The sequence below is a fragment of the Sinocyclocheilus rhinocerous genome, unplaced genomic scaffold (assembly GCF_001515625.1).
Source record: "Sinocyclocheilus rhinocerous isolate Xijiao unplaced genomic scaffold, SAMN03320098_v1.1 scaffold1168, whole genome shotgun sequence".
Classification (NCBI taxonomy): domain Eukaryota; kingdom Metazoa; phylum Chordata; class Actinopteri; order Cypriniformes; family Cyprinidae; genus Sinocyclocheilus; species Sinocyclocheilus rhinocerous.
In genome coordinates, this window is record NW_015650373.1 from 576,926 (window position 1) to 595,009 (window position 18,084).

At 37.8% G+C, this 18,084-nt stretch overlaps 2 protein-coding genes across 2 annotated transcripts in view; both read left to right on the forward strand.

The window, feature by feature from the left end:
* The window catches only part of LOC107711950 (kazrin-A), a 43,395-nt gene extending 30,785 nt beyond the window's left edge, over positions 1-12,610 (forward strand). The window contains exons 4-15 of the mRNA XM_016517048.1: positions 1,551-1,687; positions 1,811-1,981; positions 2,972-3,146; positions 3,273-3,457; positions 4,579-4,702; positions 6,695-6,900; positions 7,077-7,195; positions 8,652-8,883; positions 9,093-9,194; positions 9,289-9,455; positions 9,664-9,784; positions 10,894-12,610. Coding sequence (XP_016372534.1) covers positions 1,551-1,687; positions 1,811-1,981; positions 2,972-3,146; positions 3,273-3,457; positions 4,579-4,702; positions 6,695-6,900; positions 7,077-7,195; positions 8,652-8,883; positions 9,093-9,194; positions 9,289-9,455; positions 9,664-9,784; positions 10,894-11,052 — 1,898 coding nt within the window. The 3' untranslated portion in view covers positions 11,053-12,610. The remainder of the gene's footprint in view (positions 1-1,550; positions 1,688-1,810; positions 1,982-2,971; positions 3,147-3,272; positions 3,458-4,578; positions 4,703-6,694; positions 6,901-7,076; positions 7,196-8,651; positions 8,884-9,092; positions 9,195-9,288; positions 9,456-9,663; positions 9,785-10,893) is intronic.
* Positions 12,611-12,920: 310 nt separating this feature from the next.
* On the forward strand, positions 12,921-17,783 carry LOC107711951 (transmembrane protein 51-like). Its single transcript, XM_016517049.1, has 3 exons — positions 12,921-13,138; positions 14,861-15,321; positions 16,272-17,783. The coding sequence occupies exons 2-3, from the start codon at positions 14,984-14,986 to the stop codon at positions 16,672-16,674; spliced, it is 741 nt and encodes a 246-aa protein (XP_016372535.1). The 5' UTR covers positions 12,921-13,138; positions 14,861-14,983; the 3' UTR covers positions 16,675-17,783.
* Positions 17,784-18,084: the final 301 nt, after the last annotated feature.

Sequence of the window (18,084 nt, forward strand, 5' to 3'; positions counted from 1 at the left end):
ACTCCAGATCATGCATTTTCTAATCTACAGCACCGCGAGGACGCGCTGCACCTATTTGAAAAAGGCGGCCGAGGAGGCAAAAGCATAACCAGTGTATCGAGAGAGGGGTCCCACAGGGGGGATGGAGTAGAGCCCTGCATTTCAGCCCGGGCCCAACGTGCCCCGACTTTTTTATGCCCCTTTGGGCCGGGCTTCGGGCCAATTTTCACGTCATAGTTCAGACGCGGTGTAGGTGTCGCAAGGATGAAGTTGCCGATCCTGACTCACTTCTTAATTAGACGAGCCTTTAGAGAGAAGCGCATCTTTACGGATTATGATTATAATGAAATAGTTTTTGTTTTTGATTTGTTTTATTTCGTTAAGTAGTAATTTAAAGCTTTCTATAGATATATTTATCATGTCTGTGAGGCATGTATTCGCTGAGTTTCGGTTAATTTTTGTGAAGCGCTCCTGTTCAAGACGAGACGGCAGAAAGTGCATCCTGTTTGTTTTCTTTATTTTATAAAAGCACAACGTTTTGTTGATATTGTGAGTGCACACAAATAAAAGTAGACCCTTTACAGTTACGGATGATGTATTACTCTTACCTTTATGAGCAAAAATTACGGCGTATCCACTGAAAAAAATGCAAGTGATCGCGCTGGCGCCTCCATGTCCTGCTAAGCGTGCTTTAGCTTCCACTCTTCGCACAAACTATTGGATATAGCCACATTTATCTAGGTTTAACGTTTAAACATTGTTATATGCTTGAACTGTTTTATATCTATAGATTTTATTTTAGGCAAGTCGTGATGATTTGAGAAGGCTAAATTGATCAAACATAGGCTCACTGTCTGCCGCTGGCCGCTTGGTCGTTACTTTAAAAAACAAAAACTTATATTTAACGAAAAAATGCTCCAAACGTTTTTCTAAATTAACTTAATAAAAACGAAACAAAATATAATCACTTTGCCATTACATACAAAACTGAACTATTTTAATAGCTGGAACAGTAGTATAAGCTGTTTTGGGAGAAGGGGGGAAAAAAGACGGGATCGGGTTGGACTCGGACCGGTAATTCTGATAAGGGCCTAAATTTGAGGCCCGTGCAGGGCTCTAGGATGGAGAGATGTCGCTGCGTGTTATAGCTATTAATATTAACATTCCTGTTGGTTTAAATGGTCGGCCATCGGGGGCCCCCTTAAAATGAAGGGCCCCAGGCTTTTGCCTGCCTTGCCTGCCCCATTGCTATGCCTCTGATCGCCAATCCGTGAGATCGCCGATAGACGATATTATCGTGCATGGGTGGGTGGGGGCAAGAGAGAGACTCTGTTCTTTCATAACTATTTGGTGTTTTAAACCGCGCGTGCGAGAGAGAGGGAGCCTATGGAAGCACCACGAATCTAAATAATATAATACACGATACTATCGTCTTATCGGCACAACCCTAGTGTGTATATACAGTGCCGTGAAAAGGTTTTTGCCCCCTTCCTGTTTTTTTTATTTATTATTTTTACTGTAATTTTTTATCTACAGTATATCTGATTCTTTTGTATTTCTTTTTCCCCTAGCAATGAAGGCAGACAGGAAGCGTTTGAGGTTGGAAAGAACTGATCTGGTGAATCAGATGCAGCAGCTCTACACAACACTGGAGAGCCGTGAGGAGCAGCTACGAGACTTCATACGCAACTATGAGCAACACCGAAAAGTATTTTACTCGCATACATGCATATCTCATGCATTCATACTAGCATACAACTTTAAACATGCATAAATTCCCACTTACACACATGCTTCAGTATTACACACACTTCTTATTTATGTGTTGCAGGAGAGCGAGGATGCAGTGAGAGTTCTGGCAAGGGAAAAAGATTTGTTAGAACGGGAGAAGTGGGACCTACGCCGACAAACCAAAGAGGCCACAGAACATGCAAGTGCACTCCGATCTGCACTGGACCTGAAAGAGAACAGGATCAAGGAGCTGGAGGCTGAACTGACTATGGTGAGATACACAGAGTTTAGAAAAGCAGGGTATCCTACTTTTTGTCTTCTAAGTGGATGAGTGAGTCTAGAGATATTTGAAGTGTTCATCTTGTTTAGAATGTCTTCATGTGTCTTCAAACAATCTGTCAACTGAGTAGCTCAAAAATGTCAGTGTTGAGTTGTGTGTGAGTGTGCGTGTGCGCTTTTGTTTATGTGTGTGTTTCTTTAACAGATGAGTAACTTTATGGCTCAGAAACTAGAGAGTCGCGTGTTTGTTCGATCTCCAGAAAGACCAGCCTCACCTAAAACAGTGTCGGTAAGATCAGCCAGGCCTGTCACTCAACCCCAAGTCCCTCTTTGATTGGTCTGCAGTGTTGACTCCTCATCCAATATGGTCAACTTGATTGGTTGCATGTGTATTTTGTTTTGAGAACAAACTCATTGTGTATATCGAATGGAAATAGCATGAGTGGTTCTGTTCCATCACTGTTGAATGTTTAGGAGCTTGGGAATCATTCTAAACCACTGAAGATGTGGTGGTGGTGGTGGTGTTCTTTTTGGCTTATTTTCTGGCATGATTGTGGTTTAAAATGATTTTAAACTAGGCCCAACATAGAATCTGCCCAGTTTTTCAGCATTTTCTGCACTGATTATACACATACAAATGAAAAATGTGGAGAAACAGACAAAAAAATAAATATAAATAAATAAATAAAAAATTTTATATATATATATAAAATTAATAAAATAAAAGGTAAAAAGATGTGGCATGTAGAATTTTCATGGTTCAATTTCAGACATATGTAACATTTTCTGTGTGAGTGCAGATTCTGTGTGGGCATATTAATAACATGACTTTAGCTCCAGACTGGCACTACTGTGAAGCGTTTGGAGCAGTTATTCTGGGCAGTACTACACATTCATTTTCACACGTTTTACATTTGTTTACAACACTCTCTTTAGACAAGGAAGTGGACCGTATTGAATTAAATCTGTTTGTGTGTTCCAGGCAAAACAGTCTTTGGCTACTCTCACTAAGGATGTTCCTAAGCGACACTCACTGGCCATGCCCACAGAGACTGTCGTCAACGGCAACCAAGAGTGGGCGATGCATGCAGAGCTTCCTCTGACTGCGGCGATACGACAGAGTCAACAAAACCTTTACCACTCAATGGACAGACAGGGTACACACACACATACATACAGCAAAGACCTGTCTGTTTAAAAATCTGAACCACAAAGCTGAGAATTACTGATGGAAACGGAGTTAAAATCAGCCTCTTAATTCTCCTAATGTTTGTGTCTGTTAGTACTAAAAGCATCACCATGCGTGTGCGATGCTGACAGCATCAGCATGATGTCATCAACCGCAGCCAGGATCAGTCCATGTCACTCTAAACAACCGTCAGTCATCTCAGACGCCTCTTTGATGGAGGGAGAGAGATCCTCAACACCTTCAGATTCACCACGACACAGAACACACTCCCTCTGCAATGTAAGACAGACACAGCATTCCACTCACTGTGACACTCTTTGCATTGCAAAACACATGCACAACTGGACAAATGTAATACATGTGGCATGGTACTGTTTACATGATATCTAAACCACAATACATTTACATGCACATTTACATGTACTCATTTAGCAGACTCTTTATCCAAAGAGACTTACAAACATATCTTAACAATTTGTCACAGTGTCAACAGTATTCATAGTATACTATATTAAACAATATTCAACGGATTATAAAAGTGCTAGATTAGGAAACATGCTAGAGCAGAGGTAAAATGCTGAAGTTTTTGTAGTGCATGCCCTGGTTGTGGTAAGGTTGTGAAGTGCTTGCTCATGGTATTTTCAATCAATTATTGTAAATGTGGTGTTACCATAACTATTTTTAATATTCTTTACTTGGTTAAAATTTAAGTCAAAATTTGTCTGCAATAACAACAACAACAAAAAATTATATATATATGAGGACTATATTATTATTATTATTAAAATTAAATTAATTATTCATGTAATAATTCTAATAATTAAATATTACAATTAATTGTAATCTAAAATTATAATAATATCATTATTGTTACTGTTATTAAAAATGCATTGTTACATACATGGTTTCCAATATTATTTCCTTGATAAAATTTAAGTAAAAATTGTCTGCAATGACAAAATAACAAAAACAATATAGGGATTATTATTATTATTATTATTATTATTATTCAAATTGTAATTTTTTTTTTATAATTAAATATTGTAATTAATCTGAATCTAAAGTTATAGCAATATTATTATTGTTACTATTATTAAAAATGTATTGCATTACATAAAGTAAAATTTTGTCTGCAATAACAAAATTACAAAAAAAGGACTTGTAATAATAATAATAATAAAATCTATTTAAAATGTAAATATTTCAAACCACAGTAGAACTCTCATTTCACATCTTGAGTGGTATTCTGATTCTTTAGCTGTTATTGTTCTGTGAGATTAAGATATTGTGACAACCTTCATGTGTATTGTGCCATGATACAGAATAGTTTCTCTGCTCATTTTTGAAGAATCACCTTTGCTTCTATTGCTAATTATTTCTTTCTTTATCTCTGTTTCCAGTCTCTAGAGGATCTAGAGGAGCAGAGACGCAGAAAGAAGAAAGAGAGGATGGGTCTGGGCTCTCTGTCGCGGGTGTTTGGTCGAGGAAAGCAAAGAAAGTCTCTGGACCCCACTCTGTTTGATGGTACTAACACACCTGACTACTACATAGAGGAGGATGCTGACTGGTGATGCTGCTGAGAGCCTCTCCCCCCCCCCACTCGTTTCTGTGTGTGTGTGTGTGTGTGTGTGTCCCTCTCTATCGCTGCCATCTTTATGAGCACAAGCTTGACTGTACAATGATTCCAAACTGTGCCACAGTAGACCCAAACCTGCCCAGAGTTTGTGTGTGTGTGTGTCTGTTCATTTTATACCCACTTTAGCATCTCACTGGAAACTTGAAAGACTGCTGAATGTGTAAATAATAGTCATTGTGCACTCAGTGCTTGTAAGTGTTTCCAGATGCCTTTTATATCATTTAACGCTCATTGTCTCAGCTGTTTTTAAACCTGTGTGTTAAACATATTGATGGAGCTCTCCTGTCGGAAGTCAGCAGGACCCTCGATATTATTATGAAAACCCAAAAAAGACATTTGCTATTTCACACTGTGATCCAAAAGATATCTATTCATCTAACTGCAGCATATTCTGACATTTGGACATTTGATGTAGTGTGTGACTTTTAGTGAGCAGTGGCTCGTCCTGCCTTTCCCACAGGAGAGTTTATAATCACCATTACACACACTAACTCTGACAACTGCCTTCACAACAACATTAACCAGGTGGCAAAAACTGATCTGAGAACTGTGTGGAAATACAAAACCCAGATCTCTGGTTATAATAAAAACTCAGTTAGTTAATAGTTGTCATGGAAATGATTACTGTACCTTTAATAAAGCAGGGTATGACATAGAGCTCCACAGTAGTTTCCCATGTTGCTTTACAAGTGGGAACTAGATTGCCTTTACTCTACAGGGCCTTTCACCATTAAACTTTGTATTTATAGTCTATTTTTTTTTTTTTCTGAAATCAATGCTAGCTATCAATCAGTGGCAAATTCTTACCATTGTGTACATTTCAATATTGCACTGACATGAAATGAAGAAATAAATGAGTTTTCAGAGCATGTAGTGAGTTCTTCATCAGCTGGAGATGGAGAGACTGCTCTCGTTTTCCCTGCTGCGTTTGGCTCAGGCTGGTGCTGAATAGCATGGAACTCTAAATGGCATGGAAATGAAAATGGTAATAAGTTATATAACTACAGACTATTTTGAAATAAAATCAAAAATACTGAACAGTGTGTGGCTGAGTTCTTCGCTCTTTGTAATTGTGTTTTGGCACTTGAGCTTGTCTTTGGCTCAGGTAGTAGAGAGCGTGTGATCATAATTAACTAATTCATTACTAAATATCCTTAACCACATGGGGCATTTATCTGTATGTATGTGTGGTTGTTTAACCCATTCGTCCTTTTTATCTCACTTTGAAGTCTTTATGGGGCTCTCAGTCATTTTGGCACAGGATGAATTCTGTCATTGTTTTTCTCTGCAGTGGCTCATTAGCTCCTGGTGATGTGCAAACCCCACAGTCCTGATAATGACACTATTAGAGAAGGAGGAAAAAAATGTTTCACATATGAATAGCTTGTGTAGATGAGTTGAAAGCAGTATCTTAACAGGCAAACCCAGACCAGACTGTTTATGTCTTTTCCAACAACATTTACTCTTTACAAGCACTTAGCAGTAGCTATCTGTTTTGTCAGTCATTCATTTACAACCTCTGGACCCATACACTTAAGACTGATTCTAAGAAAGCATTGCTTTGCTTTTCGAAACAACCCTTGATTGCAGTTTTTGAAGGCGGTTTAGTGCTGCCGTCTACTGGTGACATTATTGGTTCGCACACAAGGCGCTTTAACAGTCGCTTTAGAGGCTGGTTCTCAAAAAACTATGATGTAAATGGGAAAAAATGTGTTCCAAAACATTTTTCTAACTTCTTATCTCTGAATTAATATATTTTGTGTTTATGGTACCGTATACATACTTATCTTCACCTGAGAAAACACGGCGATTATGCTTATAAATTATAGAAAACAAACTCGCATTAAGTTCCGCCCCTCTCCCGTCATCCACTAATCTAGACTCCGACAGTTTATCAAGCCCCGCCCGCCTCAGTGTGAGCCTATCAGTATGCGAGGAGCATCTGGATCGGCTTCAGCAGGTGGAGCTCGCGCGGACGGCCCCCATGTCCAGTTGGCGTGCAGGAACCGTGCAGGCGTGGCTGGAGGTGATCATGGCCATGCCGATGTACATACGGGCCTGTGCAGGCAACGTTAAAAGTGGGAAGGTAAACGTGACCTTGTTTTTATGATACATGAACACTTGTCTACACCTGTCTATAAAATTATACCCCAAAATACAAAGCTGATCCTATCAGCTCTGAATGCTTTGGGCTATTTAAACAAGCAGTGTTTGTGAATGTTAGAATTACACATTAATCTGTGTGTGTGTGTGTGTTTTTAGGTCTTGTTAGTTCTTCGGGATGAGGACCTGGAGTTTGTTTTAGGTATCAGTAATTCAATGCACCGCAGAAAACTCCGTCTGGCCATTGAAGACTACAGGGATGCAGAATCAGGACATGGGTGAGACAGGCATCATAAATAATAATAATGATAATAAAAAGAATACATCATACAGAGAACCTCTGCAGATTCTCATTACTGTGTGTCAAGGTAAATAAGTCTCTTAAAAATATCAGACAATTCATTCTTTTTGATGGCAAATCAAGTTTAAGATTGTAAAATGTAAAGGGGATAGTTCATCAAGGATTTCTGTTATCATTTACTCAACCTCATGTCATTCCAAACCCATATGACTAGTTAACACTCAAAACACAAATTATTTTTAACCCTCTACCGCACGCATTATGATAGACCTATAGAAAAAAATATTTGAATCTTTTTCTTTTCTAAGAATGGCTTAACTTGATTTGCTGTAAAAAAAAAAAATTGGAAAAAAATATTATTTTAAGGTACTTTATGATATGTTGCCATACGGCAACAGCATACAATAGTGGATCTAACTTAGAATAAGTGTAAGCTTACTTATAATTAATATTTTTCCTCAGAAATGTTGTTTGTGTTGATTCAATTGGTGCTATTATAAGCTTTAACACAGTACTTACTTATAATTGACACCTTATACATACTTTCCAACAACTTGTGCTTTTATTTATTCTATTCTTTTTTTGCTGAATAATGATTTATAGTTGTTTTAATTTCATTACATTTTTCATGAATATTATGTAAACTGCAAATTTATACAGTTAAAACAAATATAATACTGTATATCATGTATCATAAAACATTGACATAAAACCAAAAACATTGCAGTTCATGAAAATTCAGCATTATGCAATCTCTTGAGAGGAAGACTATGAACATGAACCCCCCATCCCGCCATCCCCCCTTAATCCTTGAAAGATCACCTTTTTTATGATTTTTTAAGAACACAAGATATTTTTTTAACAAAACCTAAGAGGTTTCATTCCCTCCGCTGAAAGTCCAGGTAACCAAAACTTAGAAGACCCCCCCCCCAAAAAAAGTAATAAAGGCATTGTAAAATTAATTTATATGAATTAAAGTCTTCTGAATAGATATGATTGGTTTATAATGAACAAATCTGAGGGTGAGTAAATGACTCACTATCCCTTTAAGGTCAAGTGGTGTGACTCCCCAAAAACTTAATGCTGCTGTATTATGTTATTAATAGCATCACCGTGTTATGTCATTACCGGTATTAATAATTCATGATATTTGTGGAAGTTATTTTTATAATTTTTAATTATTAAAACAATTATTAAATGAATAATCCGGGTTTAGTACAAGTTAAGTTCAGTCTGTAACATTTGTGTCATAATGTTGATTACAAATCAAAAATAATGTCTTGTCACTTGTTTTCTTTTTAGAGTCATTAAATTGTAACCTTTCTTGAAAATGGTATCAAAACCATATGAAACCACAAGAGTGCATTTCTAAGAATTTATTTCTAGATTTATAAAATATTTAAAATTTTCTTTATCGTGGCCATGTGTTTCAGCCTTTCTAAAGCAGCTGATCTGGATCACCACTGGGTGGCTCAGGCCTGGCTGACTGATGTGGGACTCCCTCAATATTCCCAGTTCTTCCACACTCACCTTGTCGATGGACGTCTTCTAAGTACACTCACACGCACCGACCTTGAGAAGCATCTGCACGTGTCTAAAAAAGCCCACCAGAACAGCCTGCTGCTGGGAATACAGCTGCTACACACGCTCAACTTTGACAAAGAGGTAAACACACACACATAAACCAGAAGAACAGCATGATGGGAATTCATAACATGGCACTAAATAAACCTTACCAAAAGGCAACAACAACCATCACAAACACACACATCAGAACAGCCCAGCTTGGAAAAACATACTCTGATTTTATAAAGGTCTCTATAGTAAGTTAATGAAGCTAAACAACAAATAACCAAAAAACGGTTTTGCTGCAGATTTTGCAGTCCAGGCGATCAGAGTGTGGGAATCAGAACACAGACCCAATAGTGTGGACCTGTCATCGCATCATAAAATGGATCAAAGAGATTGATCTGAAGGTACCATTGAGAGAGAACAGCAGTGCTAACAGAGAAAGTGTAGGTGCTGGTATATGGAAAATTTTCTCAAAAGAAAAACATATTTTTCATTTAGGAGTTTGCTGACAATCTTCAGAACAGTGGGGTTCATGGTGCCATCATGGTGTTGGATCCCTCCTTCAGCTCTGACACCATGGCGACAGCTTTATGTATTCCATGCAACAAGCACATGGTCCGTCATCACCTGAATGACGAGATGAAGGCACTTGTCAGTGCAGCCAGGTAAGAGAACAGGAGAGAGGCACTGTCTGTCTGTTAGTATTGTTGCAGAGTTAGGCACAGACACATACAGTACAATGATGCTGTACTGTATGTGTCTAACTCTACAAATGCATATGTCTCAATGAATAAATGTCTCTTTGAATACATTGTCATACAAGATCAAGAGGTGGTCGAGTCATGCAGATTTCTCTGATGTCTGTGTCAGCAGGGCAGGGCTTGATCAGGAGGTCGAACCTTTGGGGACTCCGCCCACACTTCACCGGCAAAGTTCTCTAAGCAGCTCATCACCCAGTTGTCATGACGATCAGCAGTCTTTAAGGAGGGTGAAGGTAGAACAATAAAGATGAATCATACATTTTTAAAACTCATACAAATGCCACATTTAGGCATTTAAGCACTGAGTACTTAAATACATAGACTTAATAGGCTATTTTTTTTCAAACCTTTTTACATTTTAATCTAGACTACAACGTGCCCTAGATATTGTTTGAAAATTGTTCGGTCACACAACTTCTGTAACAAATATTGCTCATTGTTAATGTTAATGCATTCACTAACATTAAATAATAATTCTTTCGCACTTTAATCTGTTTGAAACATTTGTTTACTTTATACATTTTTGTGTATTGCTTTATTGTATTTAAATGGTCAGTTCTGTTTGTTCTAAGTAAAAAAGTTTTTAAACCTGTTATATTATTACAACACATTTTTGCAACTTATTTCAATATCGTGATAATACCGTGTATCAGCAATTATCACAACATGAAAATTTGATACCGTCACATACCTAGCCACATTTAAGGTTAAATCATTTGAAAGTCGTCAAGAACATGTATGGATGGGAACATCAAAAGAAAGAAATGAAAATGTATGTTCTGAAAAAGAAAATAAATCCGATTTTTATTGTTTTACAGTATATATATATGCAACAGTATATCATTTTACTATTATTTAAATTTAAAAAAGGATTGCAGTATTTGTAGTCTATCATCATTTACTCACTCTTGTGTCGTTCCAAAACTGCAAACTTTCTAACATAAAGGAAGATATTTTGAAAGAATGTGTTTTTTGTTCATACAATGGAAGTCAATGGGCACCAGTGTTGTTTGGTTCCCAGCGTTCTTCAGAATATCGTCTTTTGTGTTCTGTGTGTTCCATAGTTTGGCATGACACAAGGTAAATGATGGCAGAATTTTTGGGCGAACAGTTCATTTAAATGTAGTTAGTTAAGACTTTATCCTTTGCATAAATCTTTTTGCACAACCACTGTGTGCTCTCTTTTCAAGGCCTTGCTCTTTAGTTCCTTCAAGTGTAGTTCTCAATAACAATGCATCCTCAGAGACTGATGATTTGTAGTATTGCTTGAATAATTCTTGAAAGTCAAATGCTTGTAGCACCAGTGAATCAGAAATCTGATAGATCAATTTACTTTCTACAGCAGCAGCTCGGTCTCAGCCCAAAGAATTTCACTGGACGGAAGATCAATCTCCAGAACAGATCCGGGTCATTTCCAAGGAATGGACTTCAGGAGGTCTCACTACAACGAGAGCGTTGCCCAGTTCGACATTTTTCTGCTGCTGAGCTCACCAATGTCTGAGTTATTCTCCTGACACTTTCTTAAAGCTCCCAAATGGGGGATTTTATTTCCTTTTTCAAGGTGAATGTCGATGAAATCTCAACGAAAGTACACATTGTCAGTCTCTGGACTCTCAGTTTGCCAGTAGGGGTCTTGGCTTTGCTTTGTAGACCTTATGTATGTGGACTCATTTGTCTCAAAGTGAGACAATCTTAAGAATGCATTTGAAAGGGCACATACACTAAACATTTATTTATCTGTTTAGATGTTTGATGAAATTATTGTCATGTGTGGGTAAGGAATGTGTGAGGATTCACGGTGAAGTATCCTGACAATTATAACTATGATTTGTGAGAACTCCACAATGAAAATTGTGGTAAAGTTGGATTTTTTCCCCCTCAATAAAATGAATATTTTCACATTTAATGGGTACAATTTAGAAAACCGACTCTGATAACATTAGATTTAGTGCTACAAAATACTGTACAAAATAATGTAAAATGTTGTGTTACACAGTACATCATTATTTAAAATAGATGATTATTTGAATTTCATGAATTTACCTGGATGAATATCTTTATATCCACTGGGTTTCACTTAGTCATGTGGTTCAAATCCACAGTAGGTGAATAGCAGGTCCATAACTACAGGTTAGTACACATGCTCGTCCAGTCACAGTGCACAATTTTGTATAATATGACATTTCTCTGAGAACTCGATTTCAAATTTGTCTCTACTCCCACTAAACCAAATGGTTCAAACCTGCTGCTTTTGTGTCCCAACTGTAAAACACCATATCAAATCTCAATATCATGCAAACATAGCTAGTATGCTACCAACTCCAAGGTCATGCACATTGCTAAGCTGTAGCAGCGGTTAGGCTAATCATCATAGTAAATGTGAAAAGATCAAAGATGACTTGTTTATTTATGTGTTTATTAAGCGACTTTCTGAAGCAGCGTAAAGGGAGGGACATGTTTTTATAGTTTTATAGAAAGACAGGACAACATGTTCTCCATATAAAAATGGTCTTAAATTTTATTTAAATCTTCTCGTTGGTACTTACCTATTTTATCCCAGGACATTAAGACAAGAAAAAAATTTTTTTTTTTAATTATCAGCAAATTTTTTCCCCTTTTACATTGTTGTATTTTTGTTAAGTATTTGTTCCATATATTTCTAGTATCTGATGCACATCATACCTGTAATTCCCACAATTTCCCACACATGATTAATAATGTACTTCATTATCCTGAGAAAAATAAGTTATACATGTCAGAGCACTCCTTGTTACTTTTACTATAAAAGTTACATGACGTTCCTGAACTTAAACAGGCACAGCTATGAGGAAGCACCTCACCTATATGGTCAACCTTTGTCCAACATTAATAAGACTGCCAGAATCACAACTGCCTATAAAATAGTTAAATATTGTTGAGCATTTGTTCCGCTCTAGGAATTTATGGTGGACAAACCCTGTTTGACATATTTATATTTATGTGGGTGATGCTGGTGATTTGATGTGCATCACCTGACTGCAGACTGGTGTGATAAATAATGCTAGTATCTTGAAAAATGTATAAATAAACTCCATGTCAGCTTCTCCACAGATCTACAGTCTTCCTAAAGGTTATCAATAATTATTATACAGTTAATATATATATACATGAATGAAAATAAAATAAGATTAAGACTTGAAACTGGAAACCCTGATAGTTTATGATTTTATTTCAAAATAAATGTTTAATTTTTTTCTGTATTATATGGAGTTCTTATATTCATCACCATCTGTTTCACAGAAAGTCTCGAAATGTGGTTCTCTAAAGCTTTATGGACCATCAGTGGATGGGGAAGTTTACCTTCAGAACACATGGGCGGGGCAGGAGCCCGAACAGGTCTGTTAAAGGGTTAAATCTGGACTGCAGGGACAGGACGATGTTCATGTCTGTGAAACTCGAGGCCAAACCGCTTTAAGAAATTAAAGTTCAGTTTCTTAAGGAATGTTACAAAAGCTCCGGTGTACGTGTACATCATTGGATTAAAAGTGGTTTCATCCAGCATTTAAACGGGGTTGGTCTCCTAAACACAAAGAAGAGCATTTTTCTGGGTAAGACTCATTACATTCCCAGTGAACTTTTAAGTTTGACTCGTTTTCCTGGAACTTTTATTACTGTTTACATGATTTTACATAGCTCGTTCGGTCTTTAAGACGCATGTAGTGCGCAGCGTAATTTGTTGTTTTAAGTGTATCTTTATATATTTAATCATACATTTTCATTTTTACGCCTTACAATGTGATCCCTCTGTAAAGAATTGTCTGCTTTTGCTATCTCTTAGTGTTTAACAGGACTTCTGGTCGTGTTAAGTTGCATTAATAGGCTATATGTAATGTTTGCGTTAAAGATATTTAACTCTTACTTATCAATATGTTTTGTTTCCATTGACACTTATAGACAGTCAAAATCTAGATTTTCAGACGATGATGCTTAAAGGGACACCAAGAAAGAAAATTTTGCTTTCACAGACCTTTTGTCCGTTCCACTTGCATTTTGCATTTTTAATCATAAAAGCATATTCTGTGTGAACTGCCCCTAGGGTGTCCTGTTGAGTACTGTTGAGTACTGTAAATGATGACATCTTTTTTGGGTGAACTGTCCCTTGAAGTTCACTGATGCTGAAATGTGTGTGTACTTTTCCCTCTAAGAGACCGCTAAGTAGGCTGTTGCTAGAGTTTCTGGGCCCCTGGTACACTTTGTTGCCTTGAGCTTCCTCAGCTGAATCCTTTCTCCCAGTTACGGTGCCCCTGTGTGATGTGAATTTATGTGGCTCAATTTTTTTTTCTTTTCTGATTTGGCTGAAGTGGCTTTTGTGAGGGGAGGAAATTCCTGCCATTCCCCAGTGCGTATTCACTCTCATAATTTAATCTGTCTGCATGCTTAGACGTGCTAGGTAAATTCTATGTTATGTATCTATTTCAGGCATGTACATTTACTAAACCTTGCTTATGCGTAAATGAAATTAAATTCAATAAGTCAGATGTGCCGGAATTAAATAATGTCTGTCCATGGAGACATTAAAAACCCTGCAGGAATACAAACACAAAGCTCATGAGCAACAGCCATTATTTTTCCATACACACAATCACAGCTCAAGGAAATAGATTCCATTATAAACTACCTGGCTCTACATGTACAAGATTTACACTGATCTGAGAGCATGGCTTAATGTTGCTACCATGCTGAGAAATGATTAAGGGTGCGGTAAGAGCGCTTATCCCAGACCTGCCTGTACAGATAATCAATACCAGGAGCTGTGTAGGCATGACACAGCAGAGTTATGATGTGCTTTCTTTAGTGTGTGTGTCTATTAAACAATATCACATTGTTAGTAAAGACATTTGTGGAGTTTGAAGCTGCCTGGTTTTCACTCTAAAGTACACCTTCCAGAGCAGAGATTAAATTTCACAGAAGTCTGCGTTTGTGAAAGCAGTGAACTCTCTCACTTCACTCTTGAATCAAACTCTTTCTTCAGTTTTCGTGCACCTGTAACTAAAGCTCAGTTGAAGGGACACCTGCTTAATCTCATGGAAGGAATTTAGGCAAGCCTAACATGTCTACCAATGAGTGTGTACACAATAAATATGCTTTGATAAAAACCTTATCACTGCGGAAGCACAGGCTGGGTTACTGCTATTTTCACATTGGCTTTATGGAGGGACTGGGCCTGGATCTTGGCCGCTTATTGATATATAAGACTCTTTTATGATAGTCTGTCTGATGATTCAATCACTTTTCTGCTGATTCACCTTTATTTGATTTTCTGTTCACAGAGCGGGTCAGTGCTCCAAAAAAGACAGGAAAAAATGAGATAAGGTTTTTAGGCATTTCGACAGGCACAGGAATACAAACAACGTGTCCGGAGGAGATTCGAGTCCACGGGAAGGTTTGGAAGCATGTCCTACAGCGACCAGACTCCACCCAGCCCCAGCAGGACCAGTGGCAGTAGCTCTGGGGCGCAGTATGCTACTGCCGCGCTGGGCGTGGGCCTAATTGCTCTGGGGATAGTCATGATTGTGTGGAGCGTGGTGCCGGCAGGGTCCGGAGGGAACAGCTCCACACCCGGCATGGATCAAGGTCAAGCTCGAGAGACCTCATCCGTGGCGTTCGTCCTAGTAGGGGGAGGAGTGGCGCTTCTGCTGCTGTCTGTGTGTCTGAGCGTACGGAACAAACAGCGGGCGGCTCGGGGACAGGAAGCTGCCAGTACACCTGCAAACACAGGGGAGGGGGCTACGTGAGTACATACTGTTAAATACACACCCAGGTGCAGCCACATTCTTACACTTTATGATAATAAGTAGGCCAATGACATGACTGATTTTTTTTGGTTTATTAATGTATTCAAGAACACATACAAATGTAATTCAGACATAGAGTGACTTGAATTCACTTAATATTTTTTTTGTTTGTTTCTGAATTAACATTCTTTTTTATTTTATTACATCATAAATGTCAGGTTGACGCAACTCTCCTGATATCATAGTGAAAAAAGCCCCATGAAAATAATGAAATTCTTTATTAAACATTATTAAGTAGTTTGGTATAAGCTTGTATTACTAAGTCTTAGAAAAAAAAAGATTTTAACAAAACTGCTTATTAATATTTGAAAAAACTTTGTCTGCCATATCAATGTGGTCCAACCGACATGCAGGAAAAAAGACAGGAAATTATATTATAAAGAGGACCTCTGCAGACTCTCATGACTGTCTCTTTTGTCTCATTTTGAAGGCTGCGCCCTCCAGAAGTCGCATTTATCAGCCACATATATCATCAAGGATGTCTCATTTTTTAGAAAAGTAACCATTATAAAGTTGTTGGTTAGTCCTTTTGAGGTGCAAATTATTGTGTTTTCTTTCTGACTTTGGAATGTAATGGTTGCTTTTCTAAAATGAGGCAGAATGAGGATTTTTTTTTTGCTCCAAAAACATTTCTCCTTATTATCAATGTTAAAAACAGTTATGCTGCTTAATATTTTTGTGAAAACCATGATATGTTTTTCAGGATTCTCCTTTGTAACAATGTAAAAATCTTTATTACTTATAATCAATTTAATGCATCCTTGCTAAATGAAAGTATTAAGTATTGATTAAGTCTTACTGACCCCAAATGTTTTGAATGATAATTTAAATGATAATGAGCTAAATATGTTTATGGTTGTAAATTTGCATTTATTTTTGCATCTAGGATAGAGCAACTAGCTCAAAACTACATGGTCCCCACTTACGAGGAGGTGGTAATGAGTGGCCAATATCCCATCAGTCAGTCCTCTGAGCGACACAACAGCATCACCCAGCTGCCAGCCTATGACGAGCTAGAGGAAGATCAGCACACTGCCGAGGATGGATTCAGCCCAGCACGCAGACCTTCATCCCAAATCGACCCCAGCACTGGAGCGGGCGGCCAAAGAAACGGCCGTCCCGGGCGCAAGCTGATTCCCCTTAAAATTAGGCGCATAAAATCTGACAACCTTAGAAGGAAAAGCTTAAGCGATATTCAGCAGACTAACGTGTTCACCATCGAACCCCTCACACCACCTCCACAGTATGACGATAAGCTCCCTCCACTTCCTACAAACACACAACAGTGAGGCGTGCTGGAGGTTTACACTAACACTATGCAGTCTGCCTACCTCCTTTACGAATCATTACTGCACTGGACTCCATATTACTCCTCTGGACAGGACGTGTCACTATCAGCAGCACAGAGGAGGCAGTAGTGTGTAAAGGTGGAGAGCCTTAATTATGTCTTCCTGTGTTGGCTGTATATTTCCTGTTTAGCCAAAAAAAAAAAAAACTAATAAAAAAAGTTGCAGCTGATTGGATTAAAACTGAACTGGAATTTTGAAAGATGTTTACTGAACAACTGTTGGTCTTGATCTAGGCTGGTCTTGTCAGGCTTGAAATTCAGCATTCAAGCTGTCCAGACCTTTATTTCATAGGACGTCCACAAGAATTTCCGAAGAAATGTGAAACTGTGTAAGCTGCGAGCCACATCAGCACTGTTGCGTTTTTTGCACTGATTTGTGTGTGTCGGGTGTGAGTGCATGTGGTGTTTTGTTTTTGTTTTTGTAAATTTTCCATGAACTTTGCTTTAGTTCTTGTGTTTGTGTGTAAGTATGCTTGTTCTTAGTGACCTTGTTGCCGGAGTGACAAACCGTGAGGTCATCAGTATGTGTCTCTCCTCATGGTTTACGACACAGAGAGGTTCTTTGACCCTGCAGCTGCCTTATACCACTCTCTCACCAACACACACCACCAGACACAGAGAATTTCTTGTCTCCCTTTTTCACTAACTTGATTACACAAACACTCAGTCTTTGCATCCCTTTATTTTTAACTTTTAATGTTGATTAGTGTGAAGACAACTGTGTTTCTCATAGGGCAGCTGTGGCATCTCCATGCTGTGAGGTTCAAGCTCCCAGTCATCTGTCTGCACTTGTGTTACTGCTCTAAACACTCCAGGATTTTCACATTAAGACACACCTGTAGCTGGTTATTACTGAAATCAGTGTTTCTTCTTCTGGAATTTTTACTGATGCCACTGCAGTTTAAGATAGACATGGATGGAAAAATGTTGCTGAATCTCATGTGCTATTTAATGATATGTTGTATGTTTCTTCTGTTTATTTTTTTTCTTCTATTTTTGTTATATTCTGATTGTAAGCTAGTATGGCATGAGAAATAAAAACATTTTGACATGTGGATGTATTTGGTCTAGAATATTAAAAAATATATATTTGTGTCATGAGGGATGCTAATAATACATAAAAATAAAGTGAGTGAGTGAGAGAATCAGAATAGATTTTAGCCTCTAGAGCAATTTCTGTATTTTAGAAAGATCAAAAGGAATAAAAAATGTTGATATAAATCATTTTAAAAATGAAATTGATTGCTACGTTTTGAATCTCTATTCATGAAGTTTGTAACCACAAAAGGAAAAAAATAAAGATGTGACACAAGAAAGGATTTCCTTTTGGATGATAAATGCTCTAAAATTT

What these genes read in the sequence shown, in the direction of transcription:
- LOC107711951 (XM_016517049.1), top strand. Translation starts at nt 14,984, where the DNA reads ATGTCCTACAGCGACCAGACTCCACCCAGCCCCAGCAGGACCAGTGGC. An exon ending in AACACAGGGGAGGGGGCTAC is followed by an intron (nt 15,322 to 16,271) that starts GTGAGTACATAC and finishes TTTTGCATCTAG; the next exon opens with GATAGAGCAACTAGCTCAAA.